Here is an 18,912-nt window from a genome sequence, read left to right as displayed (position 1 = left end):
TGAAGAACAACAAAATGAAATAAGAAACACAAAAGGACAAATACTGTAAAACTCCACTTATGTAAGGCACCTTGAATAGTTGATTTAGCGGAATTGAGAAGTAGGGTAGAGAGGGAATTCCCTGGTTGTCCAGTTGTTAGGACTCTGTTCTTTCACTGCCAAGGGCCCGAGTTTTTGGGGAACTAAAATCCCACCAGTTTGCTGTTCGGCCCAAAAAAGAAAAAAGAAAAGTAGGATAGAGGTTAGCAGTCTTCGGGAGAGGGGAGTTATTGTTTAATGCATACGGAGTTTCTGTTTGGGATAATTAAAAGTTACAGAATTGAATAATGGTGATGGTTGTACAACATTGTAAGTATATGTAATGCCGCTGAGTTAAAAACTAAAAAACTGGTTTAAATGGTAAATTTTATTACGTATATTTTACCATAATAATTTTTAGAAAATTCACTCAAGAAGCAGCAGAAAACATAAAAGGTTGAATTACCATAGAAAAGATTAGAAATGTAATTAAACCTTTGACAAGTGCTAGGGTCAGATGGTTTCACAGCCTTGTTCTAGACTTTGACAACAGCAACAAAAAAAACAGTTCCAATGTTATTTAAAGTATTGTAAAGCATAGCTCAAAATGGAAAGCTGGACTTTATGTTAGGAAACCAGTGCAACCTTAATACCAAAACCAGGTAAATATGAACAGGAGTGAGAGAAATGATACAAGAACTGTACAGCAATTTCAATTATGAATTAGAAGCAAAAATCCTTAATAGTCTTACTTAGTAGAATACAGCGCGTATCAGAATGGCACAGTGTGACCAAGTGGAGTTTGATCCAGGAATGCAAGGATGGTTCCTTAATTCATTACAGCAATAGATTAAAAGGAAAACAAACACATGATTATATTAACAGTTGCCGAAAAGGCGTCGATTCCAATAAGAACCGGGAAATAAGAGAGGACAGTTCTCATCTCCCAGCCATAGATCTTCAGGCACTAGACTGACATGCTTCCCTCTGTCCGTGTGCCAACCCACTGAAAATGTCATCTAAGGAGCGGCCAGTGAGGCGCATGGAGGCCTTAATGAAACCTTCCAACTTAGGAAACTGATGTACGGTAGAAATCGATGGGATTCTAAGAGCCCGTTGAGTCGCCTGAATTGTTTTGGTCCTTCTGCTGGTGGGACCTTTCTAGAGATGAGCCCAAGCCTGGCAGTTTGTGCATCACCTCAAAAAGAATTCTCTTATTAATTAAGCCATTTTATTTGAATAACTGATTCCTGATCATACACATTTTAAATCATCTCTCCCAATGATTTATGATTATTAGTCCATCCCCAAAGTAAGACTCGGAGAAGCTCTATGAAGCTTTTTGGCACAGGAGACTGACGGTTTTAAAAGGAACGACTGTAGCTACTTCCTCAGTGGTCCAGTGGCTAGGACTCCGCTTTCCCAGTGCAGGGGTCCCTGGTTCAATCCTGCATGCCGCAAGTAAAAATTCTGTGTGCTGCAACTGAGACCCAGTGCAACCAGATAAACAGTTATTCTAAAAACTAATGAAGAAATTAAAGGAAGGACTGTTCTTTCAGAGGACCGTATCCCTGCCTGTGTGCGATTGGACTGTTGATCCCTGGGGCAGGAATCTTAGCTCCGTCCCCTGCTACATTTTGTCTTCTTAAAATAAGCCTGTCCTTTCAGTCTGACGTTATGTTGGATCCCCAGTTTTGTCATCAAGGACTTTATTACCTTGCTGCATCTTGTCACCTACAGTCTGATTAAAATGCGATGTGTCACTCATCCATGTAGACAGGTAGATGAAACACATTTCCAAAATGGAAAGAAAGTTCTGAAGGCTTTTTAAACTGTACGCTTTTAAATGTAAAGATTTATCCTCTCACTTTCTTTTTGTCCATGGCACTTTTTCTTTGTCCATTTTCTCCCTGAATGTCTTTGTAACTGTATTTTTATTGAATCACAGGCCTGAGAAGGACTTTGAAGTTTTGGACCCAAATCTACGTCACTCCAAACAGTTGGAGCTCTGGAAATACTGTTTATGATAAGGGGACCCTGGGGTCACCTAAGAAAGTTGGTGGGGATCTTCTATAATTTAAAACCTCAATGAGGGACTTCCCTGGTATTCCAGTGGTTAAGGCTATGTGCTTCCAATGAAGGGGCTCAGGTTCAATCCCTGGTCAGAGAACTAACATCCCACATGCTGTGCAGTGCATCCAGGGGTGGGGGGAGGACAGAAAAACCCAAGCAGTTAAAAAACAATCCAATAAAAAAAATAACCTAAACGGCCGGGCCAAATGGCCAGGATTCCAGCTGTTTGTTCTGCCACAAGTAACATTTTAGCTCTTGAAAAATCCCTGACTATCCACAAGCCTTACTACCTTCATCCAAATTAAACTCTCAGAGACTCTTTTCAACCTGAATATTACATTGTTTCTAAAATATGTGCCAATCTTACTTCAGTAACGTTACCACTTTCTTGCTTCCCATCTCTCTCTTTCCTATTTTCTATTCCTTCCTTAAAGCTTTATGTAATACAGACAGACTTTATTTGCCTCAAAAAAGACTGCATGACTCTGACCTATTATATTTCTCGGGATCCGAAGAAAGGAAGTGTTGTCACTTTGACATTATTACACTGATTTAGGTTATACTTAAATGCTTCTTGTCAAACTGTTCCCTCCCATGTGGGTGACGTCTCTGCAACGGCCCTCCTTCTAACAGTCCCCGGTTAAGATGGTTCAGTTGTTTTATTTCTTCGAGCTCATGAGCCTCAATTGCTTTAGCCTCCCTTTGCCACGTGTGTCTGTTGTGACCTTGAGCAAAAGTGCATCATTCAACAAAGACGGTGTTTTGAGAATGGCTAAGGACTGATGCTGAACCTGAAACTCCAATACTTTGGCCACCTCATGCGAAGAGCTGACTCATTGGAAAAGACCGTGATGCTGGGAGGGATTGGGGGCAGGAGGAGAAGGGGACCACAGAGGATGAGATGGCTGGATGTCATCACTGACTCGATGGAGATGAGTTTGAGCAATGTTGTGTTAGTTAATGCTTTCCAGGTAAGCTGCCAATGCAGAAAGACATGAGAGACATGGGTTTGATCCCTGGGTGTGGAAGTTCCCCTGAGGAGGGCGTGGCAATCCACTCCAGTGTTCTGGCCTGGAGAATCCCATGGACCGAGGAACCATGGGGTTGAAAACGTCAGACACGCCTGAAGCTACTCAGCGCACGCGTTGTGTTGGTCTCCGCTGCACAGTGACGTGAAGCAGCCGCGCGTGCACATGCAGCCCCTCCCGCCTGGGCCTCCCTCCCACCCCGCCCCTCGAGGGCCTCACGAAGCTCCAGTCTGAGCCCCTGTGCCCAGCGGCTCCCCACTCGCTGTAAAACAGCTCTCCCACCTCCAGCTGGGAGCTGGGCTCTTCAAATGGGCAGCAGAGACTCTTCGTTCAGAGCGCTCTTTACGATCACCTGGAGTGTAATTTATGGGCCACCTGCTGGATCGGAGTCACTCATGCTCCTCTGCAGCAGTTCTGCTGGAAATCGGGACCCACGGGGCTCAGCCTGCCAGAACAAAGCAGCACCCGGCCCGAGTTGTTGACGGTGAGGCCACGTCTTCTGTGGTTGTTGCCTGGCAACGTCTCGAGGCCCTTTGCTGTTCACTTCCCCGAGAGTGAGTGGCTCTAAGCCCCTGCCCTTCCCTGGTCGGATCAGGGAGACGTGCAGCCTGCAGGGTCCTGCACCCCCCGCCCCGCTGGTCTCGGATGGCCGGCCCTGACCCCGGGGCAGGCTGGGGAACCTGCACACCAAAGCCTCCAAGGAGGGATGTATATCCTCCAGGTGCGCATTTCTCACTTGGAACTTCGAAAACACCTACGCTGAGACCCCACCCTGGCTTGATGGAATCTGGGGGTAAATTCTGAGATTTTAAAAATATTTTCAGGTGACTCTATGGTGCAACAGGGTTGAAAACCCATCGTTTATGTTATAGCTCAAAAAATGTGGTCCTAATACTCGCAGCATCGCTTCTCCTGGGAGCTTCCTGTTTGTGGTTCAGTTACTGAGTTGTGTCTGACTCTTTGTGACCCCATGGACGGCTTCCCTGTCTTTCACTCAGTTTGCTCAAACTCATGCCCATTGATTTGGTGATGCCATCCAACCATCTTTTCCTCTGTTGACCACTTCTCCTCCTGCCCTCAATCTTTCCCAGCATCAGGGTCTTTTCCAGTGAGTCGGCTCTTTGTATCAGGTAGCCAAAGTATTGGAGCTTCAGCTTCAGCGTCAGTTCTTCCAGTGAATATTCAGGGTTTTCTTTTGGTGGCTCAGATGGTAAAGAATCTGCCTGCAGTGCAGGAGACCCAGGTTCAATCCCCGGGTCAGGAAGATCCCCTGGAGAAGGGAATGGCAACCCACTCCAGTTATTTTTGCCTGGAGAATCCCGTGGACAGAGGAGCCTGGCAGGCTACAGTCCTTGGGGTTGCAAAAGAGATTGGACTGAGCGACAAACACTTTCACTTTTTCACTTTCAGCCTTCTTTATGGTCCAATTCTAACATCCATACATGACTGCTGGAAAAACCATAGCTTTGACTAGATGGACCTTTGTCGGCCAAGTCATGTCTGCTTTTTAATATGCTGTCTAGGCTGGCCATAGCTTTTCTTCCAAGGAGCAAGTGTCTTTTAATTTCATGGCTGCAGTCATCATCCACAGTGATTTTGGAACCCAAGACAATAAAATCTGCCACTGTTTCCACTGTTTCCCCATCTATTTGCCATGAAGTGATGGGACCGGATGCCATGATCTTCCTTTTTTGAATGCTGAGTTTTAAGCCAGCTTTTTCACTCTCTTTCAACCTCATCAAGAGGCTCTTTAGTTATAGGAGCTTGTTAGAAATACAAATTGTCAGCCCCCACCCCAGACCTACAAAATCAGAAACCCTTTAACGGGGCCCAGACAGCTGTCTTTAACAAGCCTCTGCTGCCCTATGAAGTTTGAAGACCACTGGTTTAAGGCATAATATTAACGCACAAACAAGCTAGTTTCATGTGACCTGTGAATGTTAACTGCAAAAGCACCAATAGAGAAGATGCAGTGAAAAAGTAAGGATAAAAGTGAGAAATCATTGTGTGGGGTGGGAGAATCGCAAATGATTTGCTTTTATTTTCCAGGTTTTTCGTGAAGTCGTTATTTGTTTTTATTTTATTTTTTCTTCACTGGCTCGCAGGCGTTCTCTCGTTGTGCTCAGCAGGGGCTGCTCGCTGGTTGCCATGCACGGGCTTCTCACTGAGGTGCCGTTCCGCCCACGGGGAGGTCACGGCCTGGTTGGAAGTTCAGTCAGAACAGGATTGGTGGTTTCCTGGGCGGAGCTGAGGTGCTATGGGCGTGGAGAAGGCCACTGGGGCCATTTCTTCTTGGAGAACAGGAGAAGGGTGTTCCCAGTAAAGAAGGTCCTTCCCCAGAGACATGGAGACTGGATTTCAGAAATAACCGCAGATGAGATCTAGCTGGTGGGAAGCTCAACCCTCCAGCGAGGGCCCACTTGGTTACCTAGGGCACCCGAGATCCAGCTCCTTACCCGTGTCTGTGCCGTTCCCAAGGTCTCACGAAGGCTAAGGAGTGGGGGTGTTGAGGAGGAGGGGCAGCAGTCGGGGGTCTTCAGGGGTGAGGGCTGAGACAGAGGGAAGGAAACCCGTGATGGGTGCTGGGTGCTGCCTGCCTTATCCCGTCTCAGTGGTTGGTGGAGCCTGTTCCTATTTCAGATGAGTAACCAGGCTTACTTAGGAGAGTGTCCAGCACAGAGTCGATCAGGTGTTACTGGTCAGAGGTGGGATTTGAACCCTGCTCGTTGGGCTCCAGTGCCTCTGGCCTGTCCTTTCTTCGGAGAGGGCACGCTGCTGACCTTGGATGAGGAAGGTGCCTCTAGTCCAGGCCATTCTGTTAACACCTTATAGTTGCTCAAGCACCCTCCAAACGTGATCTGGTTTTAAAGCACACCCCTGTTTCCTTCTCTGGCCTTCGGATTATTCGTGTCCACGTGGACAAACCCTCTTGCCTCCTTGGGCCTCAGCGCCCACGCAGTGACCCCTGGTTGCTGATGAGGATGTTCCTCGGGGCTCCCCTGACCTGCCTCCCATGGACCCCTCGGGCCTGTAGCCTCCTTCCCAGCCTCTCTCAGGGCAGCCCCTCTGGCCACGGTCTGCGCTTCTCAGATGCTCAGAAACACTGTATTCTGCCATCTTGTCAGCCTTCCTCACCGCACACGTCTTTCTCCTTATAATCGTGATGGGCTTCCCTTTGTTCAGAATGCCCCAGAAACGTTGTGAAGGTCACTGATCGGATGTCCTGGACAAGGACACGTGGTAGGAGGAGCCTGGGTCCAGGCCAGCGAGGGGAACCAGGCTATTTGGCTTCAATCTGATCGGCTGTGGACACTTCGTCGGATGAATCAAGGTTAACCATCCTGCACAGAACACCATCGCCAGCTGAGGAAGGTCACACCTCCATCTCATCGCCGATGCTGCCTTTTTATGAAGGCTTTTTATAGCCTGTTTTCTTGGGAGAAAGTTTTTTCTTAATTAAGAATTCTAATTTTAATGTGAGCTCTGACCTCTTTCTTTCCAGAATCATTCTAATGCTTTGATTGCATTTCACAGGTTGGAATTAAAATCCTTTATTGTCTACTATCTGTTTTCCTGCAAGGCTAGTTACCCATGGCAAACTGGCCCTTGATCGGGAACACATATGTGTTTATCTTGCTAGAATATCAATAAAGGACTTTGGGAAGCTTTATTGAGATGCAAAAAAGGACTCAGGCCATATGAAACCCTTATTCCTCCAGGAGCATTTCTGTATAGGTGGGGTCTGTGGTTAAATGCTGTTTGGAAACATTTCTTCCCAGTGAACTTGAGGGAGAAAGCCAAGGGAGCAGAATGTCTCCTTCGGAAGTTGGAGAATTCGGAGCGTGGCAAGGTCAGTTTTTCGGATGGGGATTGACTTACTCTGAAGAGCGCTGCTCTGGGCGTGAGGCTGTGTCATAGCTCAGGAGCCCCTGGCAGGGGACAGTCATCCCTGTGACCCACCAGCAGGGCTGGGAAGCCCCCCACTCCGGTGACACGCGTGCTCTGTCACCCCCTGGGAGCAGCCTGGAGCTCACCAGGGACAGAATGAGTGAACAGTGTGACAGTGTTTTTTAAAACAAAAGATAGAATGTCAGACCCTCAAAATTGCTAAATGACATTGTTTAGTTTAATACCATTTATGTAAGGTTTGAAGACAAGCAAAACAATTTTTATCTATTGTGTACCCTTACAAACATGTAGTAATGTATAATCACAGGCAAGGGAGTGATGGATTCCAAATTGGTTGGTTACCTAGGGGTTGAGGGGAAATGAGATATGGCAGGGGTTCACAAGGAACAGCTGTGGCTTCTTTATTTTTTTCCTAAAGTGTTTGGTGGAAGTGAAGGTGTTAGTCGCTCAGTTGCATCTGACTCTTTGCCACCCCATGGACTGCAGCCCACCAGGCTCCTCTGTCCATAGAATTTCCCCGGCAAGAATACAGAAGTGGGTTGCCATTTCCTTTTCCAAGGGATCTTCCCAACCCAGGGATCGAGCCCGGGTCTGGTTTCTTTGGTTTTCTCTTAAAGTTAATGGTGGGTATGTGCATTTTGAAATATTATTCATATTTTCGAATGGTTGAAGTACTTTGTAATTTAAAAATTTTAAAATTTGTTTTACAAAGGAGAGAATCTGTTCTAATGGTTTGTCCAGCAGTTTCAGTTTTGAGGAATTACTAGCCAGACATCTCTGGGGCTAAGTGGCTTGACACTGCGGCTCTGCTGTCTCTTACCCCATCAGATACACTGTGGCCACGTCACCATCCCTGACAGTCACACCAGTGGGGAAAGCAGAGAAGATGTGAAAGCCCTCACCTTTCTACTTGCCTGTTGGATGAATAGGAGTGGAAATTATGCACTAAGGGAAATCTTCACATTTTGAATATATTTTGTTCATAGCTCACAATGCCAATAGCCAAGGTTACCCGAGACAAACTTGAACTCTGAGTAAATCTAAGCATCGCTTGCAAAACTGAAGGCGGGGGAGGAACACCGCTGTGCAGACCTCGCTCTTGTGACGTCTCGTTCTGAAATCAGTGTTTGCTCTGCATTAACAGCATGGCCGGACGCCCCTGCATCTTGCTGCCAATAAGGGCCACCTCTCTGTGGTCCAGATCTTGCTGAAGGCTGGCTGTGACCTCGATGTCCAGGATGATGTGAGTAGAAGCCATCATTCTGTCGGGGGATGGCTGTCAGCCGGGCTTGTCTGCACAGAATCCCACAACGTGTAACTAGCTGTGAGGTGGGGGAGGGACAGCACTTTTTAGCTCCACCTTGGTGGGAAGGACTTCCTCTTGAAGCCCTGCTCTGGGACCCATTCTCAGTAGCAAGTGTGGTTTGGTTTTCCCATCATAGTTCCTATCGAGTATTATTATTTCCTATCTAGTATTATTCAAGTGCAGGGCCTTGAAGGGTGTTTTGTCTGTTTCCTTGTCTCGGTATGAAGGGGCACACTACATATACACACGCACGCACACACACAGGTTTGGGCAAGTCTTCCTGGAAATGTGTCATTGATCAAATTTACCACTGGAGAGAAAGATGAAGCTTAAAAACTTAAATTTTCATCTTTTCTTGCCTTGATTTCTCTTAATGTCCATTTAGTTTAAAAGGACCTATTGAAAGAAAAAAAAACAGGACATTGATCTCATGTAATCTGAGAAAAACGACGCCTCCAGAAAGATTCACTCTGGTGCTCTGCCATGATTGAGAGTCACTCCCTGAGTTTCTTCAGTCAGATTATCTAGGAAGAGATTTTGCTTGGCTCTTTTGGGTTCAGGAATCCATTCCTGAGTAAATCAACACTGGCTGGCAAGGAGTCATGTAGTGCAGGGGGTAGCCCTGCTGGGTTTTTGGGCAGGCTAGATTCTCTAAGAAGGGGATGTGAAAAAGATTATGTAAATTGCCCTCCAGTGGGCTATTAGGAAAATGTCCTAATGATAATCTGATTGGAAACTCTTTGGAAAGCTTGTAACTGTGATTTGTACAGTAGGACTCGAAGAGGTAAGAACTTCTGTGAGGAACACAGGCTCTTGGAGACTTTGTGCTCATAAACCCCTTCAGATTCACCTTTAATCACTGTGCTTACAGAATGTTATCACAGTTCAGACCCTCTGTTGGGCTGGAGTGTGGGTCACCAACATGCTTCTATCCTTCTTTGGGTTCCTGTGTAGTGTCCGAAAACTTGGCAAACACACAAGTTGAGAAGGACAGCCTTCACAAAGCAATAACCAAATGTGTCACATCCAGGGGCAGAAGGCTGCCGGTGTCATTCAGAAATTTCTGGTTATATTTGGAACCTGTTGAGTCATCAAGGATGTTATTTTCAAAAGATGCTGATCTAGCTTTAAGCTGTTGATTTCTACCCCGGGTCACAGTACACTTTTTTCTTTCCCAGCACTGTAGCCATCATAACGTACCTGATTATATCTTATCCTTACATGACAGGAGCAAAAATACAGGGAGAGGAGAGAGATTCTGACCACAGGAAAGGCAGGGCTCTCAATCGTTGGTGCCAATATGTTGGGCAGCATCCGCTCTTCTCTGCGTAATTAAAGCCCTTGCTGCCTTGGTGGCAAGGCTGCAGTAATACCAGGGTGCTCACCCAGCGCGACCCCCCACTCCTGCCTCAGGTCCCGAGCTCCACGTATCACGTGTCCTCCTGCAGCAGGAGCCAGGCAGACTTTCCAGAACTACTGCTGCTCCTATCAGGCGAGATAGGAAGTTAAACTGTTCGGGAGTTCTCACAGGGTAGCCAAAGGGGTACATGTCAGCAGAAGGAAAGCCAGCTCTCCCGTTAGAGGGGTACTCTTTATTTATTGAAATCATTAATATATTTTGCACCTTTCCCTTGCCGTAGACAATGCATATGCTGCTTCTCTCAGATGGTTTGAAACAAAAGCACACACGCAACAACAAAACAGCATAAAAACAGCTGGACGTGGAGGTTCCTTGACTCACTAGTTCTGAAGTGATGCATTTGTCGGAATATGGTTCTTGTGTGTCTTCTGTATATTTACTCTGCTTGTTGATTAGCCCTGAAGCCCACGCAGGAACTCGAGGAAGAACACTCCTAATGGATGGTCTTTAAAGAAGCTGGGGACGGGAATGCCCCGGTGGTCCCGTGATTTCACTGCCCTGGCCCAGGTTCAGTCTCTGATCAGGGAACTAAGATCCTGCAAGCCGTGAGGCGTGAGCAAAAAATAATTAAAAAAATAAAGAAGCTGGGAGATTAAGTATTGGGGAAAAAAATTTCAGACGTTACCTGTCTTGGGTGATGGGTAGCAATAGAGAATGTGAATGTTATGAAGAATTTACTCCTAACTTCATGTTCCACAGATACTGTGCTTTGTATCATGGTAAAGACTGAGGATTAGTGGAAGAATGACCTCCAGTGCCCTGGAGTGGGATTATTATGAATTTGAACCTGTGGAAACCAGTTCTTTAGAATATGCAACTCCAGGAGCAAGTTCCCTCTTGCTTCCTGCCAACCCTGCCAACGCTCATTGGAGCACTAACGCCATCTCTGATTGGTCGATGAGCAGTCACACAGCCCCCACCTCAGAAATAGTCCAGGACCCCGTGGCCACGGGCAAAGGCACAAAGGAAGAGAAAAGTCAGAAAAACCAGAGAAGACAGGCTAGGAAGAACCCCAGAAGATCAGAGAGAGAAAAAGAGGTCAGCAATTGTTTTGTGCACCTACCCTGTCTTGAGCTTCCTTGCAATAAGGCTGCCTATGCCACCTGGGAGGGATTCCTCCTGAAGAGGGGCAGGGGCCACCCTTGCATGACTGGGGTTTCTCCCATGAGCTTGGCTTTGGAAATCTGCCTACACTGTGCTCACTCTTTTCCACCATGTAGGCGAGAACACGTATTTCAGAACCAAGTTTTAGACCGCAGGGGTTGCAAACCTTTTAAAATTTGTAAGTAAGAAGCACTGATGTCCCAGAACAATGGAGAGCTGGTAGTTCATGCACTTTGCAGGCAAGCCCCTTTGCAGTCACTCTGGAACATGATGTGCACATTCCAGATCAAAGGGCCAAACTACAAGTTTGCTGGGTCTTCACGTTCCGGCTTCAGCGTCTGTCTTCTGCCTCTTTGCAGTTCATCATTCAACAAATACTTCTCAGGTGCCATACTCGCCAAGGCATTGGGCTAAAGCGCTCAGCTTGACAATGCCATAGACAGGCAGCCCCCTCCCCCAGAAGCACCTCATCGTTTTACAGACCTGTTTAAGGTTAAGTGACTTCACGGGTTACGGGGCAAGTGCAAAAAGCCTTGACAATTTGAATTCTGCCCCAACTGTGGGTGCATTTGTGCTAAGTCTCCTCAGTCATGTCCGACTGTGACCCCCTGGACTGTAGCCCGCCAGGCTCCTCTGTCCATGGGATTCTTCAAGCAAGTATACTGGAGTGGGTTGCCATTCCCTTCTCCAGGGGTCCTTCCCAACCCAGGGATTGAACCTGCATCTCTTACGTCTCCTGCATTGGCAGATGGGTTCTTCAACACTAGTGCCGCCTGGGAGGCCCCGGTCCCAACTGTGCTACCCCGAATTAGCTGGTTATTCTAAGCTGCGTGCTGAACCGCACTGGACCTTGGTTTTTTAATCAATAAAATGAGAGAATTAGATGCCACAGTGCTTGGAGTGTAGTAGAGTCAGTAAATATTCACTGAATAGATAATGAGTAAATGCTGTTGAAGGTGCCAAACTTCTCCCAGCTTTTTTTTTTCTCCAAAATTTCAGAATTTCACGGTTGATCTTTAAATCATAGAGAAATAAAGTTTCTGCTTAGGTCTGTTAATAAGTATGTATAGAAACATGAAACAGTTTGAAACATGTATAGAAACAGTATGAAACATTTTGTTTCAGTATTTGAAAACTATACTTACTTCCTTTTAATTTATTTTTTAACTTTTTATTTTGTACTGAGGTATAGCCAATTAACAACTCCCTAACTGTCCCTTCCTCCCATCCTGCCCCCACTGGCAACTACAAGTTCATTCTCTAGGTCTGTGAGTTTCTTTCTGTTGTGTAGAAAGTATACTTTTGGAATAATATTTTTATTTCCAAAGAAGTTTTGGTTTTATAGGAGGAAGAGTTGATTCGCAGGTCATTGACCCTGTTTCAGTGAAGGGTCTTAGGTGTTCATTTATGTCATGTTCTGGGGAAGAGTGGGTCTGAGACAGCCCGAGGTGGCCCTTGGCTTGTGTATTCATGTCTCTCAGCCCGCGATGCTCACCTTGGTGACTTCAGGGTGGCTGGTTTTTATGTGCTAGAGAAACCCAGAACCACCGCACCTTGTGTGAGCAGACCTCACAGTCCCTCTTGAGGGCCATGCAGGGTGGGGAGTGGCTGGCTCTGGCCTTCACAGTCCTGTCCATCCGACATACATGGCAAGGAGCCTGGCTCTGAGCGCATCTCTGGCCGAGGAGTGTGAAGAGGAGGGGAGGCCGTGTCCTGGAGACGGGCAGGGCCGGGAGGAGGGACCCGCTGGACACATCTGTGCCAGGGGCATGGGGACCACGGGGCTCCCACCACAGCCTCTCCTGGCCATCAGGCCTCCTGGGTCCCGTTCATCCATCCGGAAATCTACTTTTAACGGCCGAACTAGAATTGGGATTTAGCTTCCTACGTTGAGTTAGGAGTTCACGAAGTTATCCCCACAGAAGCAAGTACAGGAGATTCACGCTAAAAGCAAGTAATAAATCACGGTGGTGTTCTGGCTCCAAAGTTGCCTCAGCTCATGATTTAGCAGCAGCCCCTGAAGCACAGTAAAACATTTGATCTGGAGCCAGGCCGCCAGCACGACCCATGCTTTATGCACAACAAAATGGCTACGTTTGGTTACGTAAGAGGGTCTAATTGGGCCAAGGGGTGCAGGTTAGCATGCCCGCAGTGTGTGGGAATGGTTAAAGGCCTGTAACAGCTAGAAATCTGACCAAGTCCGTGTTTACTCTGAAGAAGGGGGCTGAGCCTCACCTTTGTTGCTGAGAGCAGGGCACCTCCTTTCTCATCAGGTCAGTAACAACATATGACGCTTGAGGTCCATTTTGGGAAAACCCATCATGACGCTGATAGGGAAACAGGCAGTCTTGAAGATTCTTACAGAAGTTTTCAGAAATGGAGACGGGGGCTCTCCGGTGGCTCAGTGGTAAAGCCACTGCTGGTACAGGAGACACAGATTCGATCCCTGGTCCAGGAAGCTCCCACGCGCCGTGGAGCCCCTAAGCCCGGGCGCCACTACCCTTAGCCTGCGCCCTGCGGCCTGGGAGTTGCAGCTACTGAAGCCTGCACGCCACGGCCAGAGAGCAGCCCTCGCAGCAGCAGAGACTCAGCCCTGCCCCCCAGATTAATTAATTAAAAAAAAAATTGAGACTGGGCGGTTTTTCATGGTTATCCGTTTGGGCCTTAAGCACACCTCATCTGGAAGCACTTTCTAAGTTGTTTGAAGAGGACGTCTAATGGCTTCGCCCACCTCCTGTGACCACTGATCCAGGGGCCGTGTTCTTTTGATGACCCGGCACATACACAGGGTGCTCTTTGAGTTAAGCGGTCTTGGGAAGGTGAGTGAGAAGAAAAGCAAGGCTAAACCTACTTTGTAGTGGGACTCACAGCATAGGATACCGAGGGGAGGGTTGACAGAAGGCACGGACAGTGGATGGAATCATGGTAATGATTACCTCTACCCTGACCCAACCAGGAAGAAATCTCCTAAATTCTACGGAATGAAGAGAAAAGCTTCTGAGACATGGACAGTCCCATCCTGTTCCTGGGATATCAGCACAGCTTAGACATTTAATAAATAGCATTTTTTTGATGCTAGAAATTATATATGTAAAAAATTGGAAAGAATTAAAAAGTTTAAAGAGGAAAATAAATATTTCCCCTCATGAATTTTTAAAGGGAGTTTTTTTTTTTAAGTTTTCAGAATGTGAATTTGGTTTTTAAGTAGGATTAAGTGCTTTTTATTTGTGATGAACTATACATCAAATTGACCATTTTAGCCATTTTTAAGGGCACAGTTCTTTGGCATTAAGTACATTCGCATTGTTATGCAAACATCACCGCGGTCTCTCTCCAGAACGTTTTTTCGGATTAAGTGCTTTTAAAGTGCATTGTCATTTGTTACAGATCCCAGGGATGTAAGTAGAACCAGGACTTGATGAAGGCTATTTATAGGTAGCAGTGCAGCCCTCTGTAAAAAGCCTCCAGGTGCTCTGTGTTCTGGTCGGTCTCTCCTCTCTTGGGCTGAGGAGCAGGAGTACCCCGGAGCATGTCCTTTGCCCCTCCTAGGTTCCACCAGAAAATTGTTTATGCAAAACTCTTGCCACCCAGATCGCAGACCCCAAGAAGGGAAGTGAGGGACCTTGCCTCCTTTCACAGAGGAAGAACTTGAAGTCCAGAGAGGTGACAGGTGTCCCCCAAGGCTCACACAGTGCACATCTCCTGACTCCCTTGCCCCACTCCCCTTCCATCCCACCAGGAATTTTCCACACCGTTCTCCCATTTCCCTGTTCAAGCTTACACCCCAGGCTGGACTTGATTTCCTGAGTGCCTGTCAGAGATAACTTGTATTCTCGGAGACTTCAGAACTATCTCGCTACAGACTTCACTGTCTTACCTCTAGGATGTTAGTCCTTCTCTCAACTGTGATTAGGGGGAGTCAACTTCCCTTTGGCACCCTGACAGAGAAAGAGGAGGCCGGCCATCCCGGGAATCCGATCACAGAGAAAGGGGTCAGATGCAAGCCTAACAGTGAGGATGCTGTCATGGGATGTTGCAAGAGTCTTAGAGATGTGCAGTGACAGCCCGAGTCCCCGAGTGCATCCTCAGGTGTCCTGACGGATCGCCTGCATTGTTTGCTCGAGGCCAGGGCCAGTCAGCCAAGGAGTCCACCCACCCTTGGGCCTGAGTGCTGCTGAATGCCAGAGGAGGCATTCAGAGGACTCTGACCCTGGGGGGTGAGAGGACTCAGCAGAGAGTAAAGATTCCAGGCATTGCTGATTACCTCGCACAGCCCACGGTCTGGCTTTCAGACCCGCTCATCGCAGTTGTGACAGTCCCGTCGCCGTCCCCTGGGGTGGCGGGTAAGAGCCTGACGCTCATCCAGAGGTCAGCTCTGGGGCCCAGGGTTGCTCTGCGGTTGGCTCAAGGTTACCGCTGAGTTTGTGAACATCGTCATTCTTCCCGGCACGCACCGTCTGTTGACTGGATCACGGAGCCCAGCTGGCCCTCGGTGACTGAGGACGATTCCTTACTTCCTGAGCGGTGAAGCCGGGCAGCAAGTGGTGGGGGGCTGGAGCGTGCTGACCGCCGTCCCCGCCTTCCCCCCCGCTGCAGGGGGACCAGACCGCCTTGCACCGGGCTACGGTGGTGGGGAACACCGAGGTCATCGCGGCGCTCATCCAGGAGGGCTGTGCCCTGGACCGACAGGACAAGGTGAGCAGGGCAGGGGTGCGTCAGCTTGAGAACCCACTCTGGGGATCTCCTGCTGCCCGAGACGTTGTCATTCCTGTCTTACCGCTCATGAGTCAACATGAGGAAATCAGCCCGGAGTCCCGCTGAAAGAGTATCTGGTCTCCCAGCAAACTGAACGTTTAAAAAAGCCCTTCCCTCTTTTCTGCGGCAGCAGTGAACAACCAGAGATATAGAAACAGAGAAGAAAAAAGTCCGGAAGTAATGAGCTGTGGAGGCCTGGAGGGGGGTTCCACATCCAGAGAGTCTGAGTGGAAGCCCCCAAACTGTTTCCTTTAAAAAAAAAAAAAAAAATAGTGGCCTGAAACAGCTGGGAGGGCATTTCTACCTCTTCTCTGTGCTTCCCTTTCCCTCACCCTACCTCCAAGGTCACACCGCACTCAATTCATTGCACTTGATGTTTCTTTTTTTAAGAGTAAGTTAAGCAAACACAAGATCTGTGGAATTGGTCGATTTTTATTTAAAAGTCACCTATGGAGGACACCTGTTTACCATATTTACAAATCACTTTTTTTTTTTTTTTTTTTTTTTACCGTATTTACAAATCACTGTCCTCAGTGCCTGCTCATTTGTTTGGGGCCCTGAGGCTTCTGGATTAAACTTCGAGAAATCAGATATGGAGAAAGAAAAAAGAGCTGTGGAACCCACTTGTCCGCCCGTGGGCCCCTGGAGCTTCTGAAGATGGACTTTCCATCTGCCTGATCTTTGCAGGGTTTTCTGTGGGGCCAGGAGTGGAGCGGGGCAGCCCCTGGGGCAGGTAGGTAGGTGGGGGAGGGACGCCACGCCTCCCAACGCAGCTTCTGTTCAGCAGGAGTGGTGCGTGGGGGCCTTTCTCACCACCCCAGTTCCCAGAGAGGCTTAAGCCCTAATGCCTTAAGTCATCCACCATGCATCAGAGAGCTGGAGCGCGTGTGGAGTGGTACTTGTTAGGTACCATTCTGGAAGAGTGAGGAAACTGGCCGCTCAGATCACTCCCTGGGTTCTGTGGTTTAGGTGAGAAACCCCAGCCAAGAGAGGCCCCTGGGTGGGCCTTAAAGCAACCTGTGCTGTGCTGACGGGGAGCAGGTGGATCAGGCTTGGGTGACGGGGCTCTCTCCCCTGTGTGCCCCCCAGGACGGGAACACGGCCCTGCACGAGGCATCCTGGCACGGTTTCAGCCAGTCGGCCAAGCTGCTTGTTAAAGCTGGAGCCAACGTGCTTGCCAAGAACAAGGTGAGGTCCGGCAGGTGTGAGACCGCCTTGGTCACAGTGAGGGCGGCCCAGTCCGCCTTCCTGGAGGGAGCCTCCTCCTGCCGAGCAGAACTAGGGTTTGGGGCCTTGGAACCTGGTGCAATCGAAAGCTTGGAGCTCTTGGAGCACTTCCGTGAGGGCGGCGGACCTCCCTGCTTTCCCGTGGGTCCATGAGAGTGTGGTCACGGGAGCCAGCCCCGTCCTGCGGGGACAGAAAAGGACCACAGCATCTCCTCTGCCTTGCTGTCCTCTGTCACCCTCCTCTTCCCTCCCTGCCATATCCCTGGATCCGCCCCAAAGCCTCACAACAGACTGACTGATCTGTCCCCCCCTTCTCATCTGCTCCTCCTTTCCTCGGGGACTTTCCAGAAAGCTCCTCACCTGTCGCTGTCTTACGCCTCCCCAGAGCAGCCTCAGCCTCTCTGGGCAACTCTGGCTGTGCTTCCTGGGCTTGCAGGGTAGGCCCGTCATCTCTTCCCTTGCCCCCTCCTTTAGGGGTACACCGGTTTCTTTTCTGCCCACTGACCCTCAGGGTGGGGACCTGCCCATCGGGCGGCCGGGTTTCTCTGGCTCCAAGGACCGCACACGGCTCTGGGCTGTGCTGACTGGTGAAATGTTTCCTCGTGGTGCCCTCACGGGCCGAGGGCTTTAAGGAAGCAGCTTGCATCTCCAGTAAAAGCCCAGCTCGCTGCCTAAAGGACTGGTGGCCCTCCATTTCTCCCAGGTGGGACATGGCCTGGCACAGGAGTTGGTAAGTTTATACCAACTTGAAGTAGGTGGTTCCCAGTTAACAGATGGGGAGGCCTCACCTGAGTCTTATGAGACATGTGATTCGTGTGGCACAATTAGGGCTGTGAACTATCCCAGCTGGATCCACTTCACCACCCTGCCATCTGTCCCCTGAAGGGCCCCCCAAATTGTGTAGGGAGTCACGAGTTTTCTCTCTAGATAGAGCAGCACAGAGGAGGTGTCATCCCAGGAGAGAGACGTCCATGCTCACCAGCCTCAGCCTCGAGGAAGCCTCTAGAAGGTCCTTCTCTTGTTTTCTTTTTCCCCACAAATAAAATTATAAGATATCTAAAGTCTACAATATCCTGATTTGATAGCTCCCAAGGGTTAATGAACACGTTGATCACCCCCATTTATTTACCTTTTTGTGTATGTGTGAGAGAGCATTTGACAACTAGCAAATTTCAATTATACAAGACAGTGTTAACAGCTGTAGGCCCCATGTTACACGTTAGATTCGAAGACCTTGTTCATCTTAGAGCTGGGAGTTTATGCCCTTTTACCACCCTCTCTCTGTCCCCCTCCGCCTCCCACTCCAGCTTCCGGCAGCCACTTTTCTACTCTCTCTTTCTACAAGTCCATCTTTTTTTTTTTTTTCCAGACTCCACATTGAAGTGAGATGACAGAGTATTTGTCTTTCTGTCTAACTTATTTCACTTGGTGTATCACCCCCTAGGTTCATCCATATTGTTGCAAGTGACAGGATTTCTTTCTTTTTAAAGGTTGGATAATATTCCATCGCATAAGAAACGTCCCTTCTCAGCCAAGTACCGCAGCCCCTGTCTAGAAATCAGTCCTCATTACTCAGGGTGGGAAACATGCCCGCTAGGTATACAGCAGGTCAGATTTTTAAATTTCAGGTTTGACATTGCAGCCTTTTGTGTCTCCTTTCATTTTACACATTGGTTTGGAGAGCTTTCCATGTTATTACATGTATGATTAGTGCATTCCTTTTGATCACTGAGTAATGTTCCACTGTGTGGATATACCATAATCTGTATTCTAGCCCATGTTTTTTCATTTTCTTCCTCCAAATGCTTTTCAGCATGATCGATATTTTCTTATTGACAAAGTAAATTTTGTTGTACAGCCATCAGATTTCTTTTCAACATATATTTAACATATATATTTTTTCAACATATATTTAAGTGACTCCTAGGAAGCCAACAGCTTTGGGAAAACCTTCTCTATGTGTACTGAGAATTCACTAACCTGAGCCCTGAGCCCTGCCAGGGAACGGAGTGTTTAAAATGTGCGCAGACCCTTTGTTTTGGAGGACTAAGCTGGCAGTGCCTCTATCTGGC

The 18,912-nt window shown here is 48.1% G+C and overlaps 1 protein-coding gene across 9 annotated transcripts in view; it reads left to right on the top strand.

Annotated features, from left to right (window-relative positions):
- Nucleotides 1-18,912, top strand: part of ANKRD6 (ankyrin repeat domain 6) — a 175,976-nt gene that overhangs the window by 131,014 nt on the left and 26,050 nt on the right. For 5 of the 9 annotated variants that reach the window (XM_043890271.1, XM_043890277.1, XM_043890274.1 and 2 more), the window contains exons 3-5: nucleotides 8,173-8,271; nucleotides 15,455-15,553; nucleotides 16,703-16,801. In XM_043890271.1, coding sequence (XP_043746206.1) covers nucleotides 8,173-8,271; nucleotides 15,455-15,553; nucleotides 16,703-16,801 — 297 coding nt within the window. Of the gene's footprint in view, nucleotides 1-8,172; nucleotides 8,272-10,453; nucleotides 10,793-15,454; nucleotides 15,554-16,702; nucleotides 16,802-18,912 lie in introns of those variants that run through there. The other 4 variants (XM_043890275.1, XM_043890270.1, XM_043890269.1 and 1 more) reach the window with 2 other exon arrangements.

Source organism: Cervus elaphus, chromosome 28 (assembly GCF_910594005.1).
Source record: "Cervus elaphus chromosome 28, mCerEla1.1, whole genome shotgun sequence".
NCBI lineage: Eukaryota > Metazoa > Chordata > Mammalia > Artiodactyla > Cervidae > Cervus > Cervus elaphus.
Note: the sequence above shows the minus strand (reverse complement) of the source record. Positions and strands in the feature narration are given on the sequence as shown.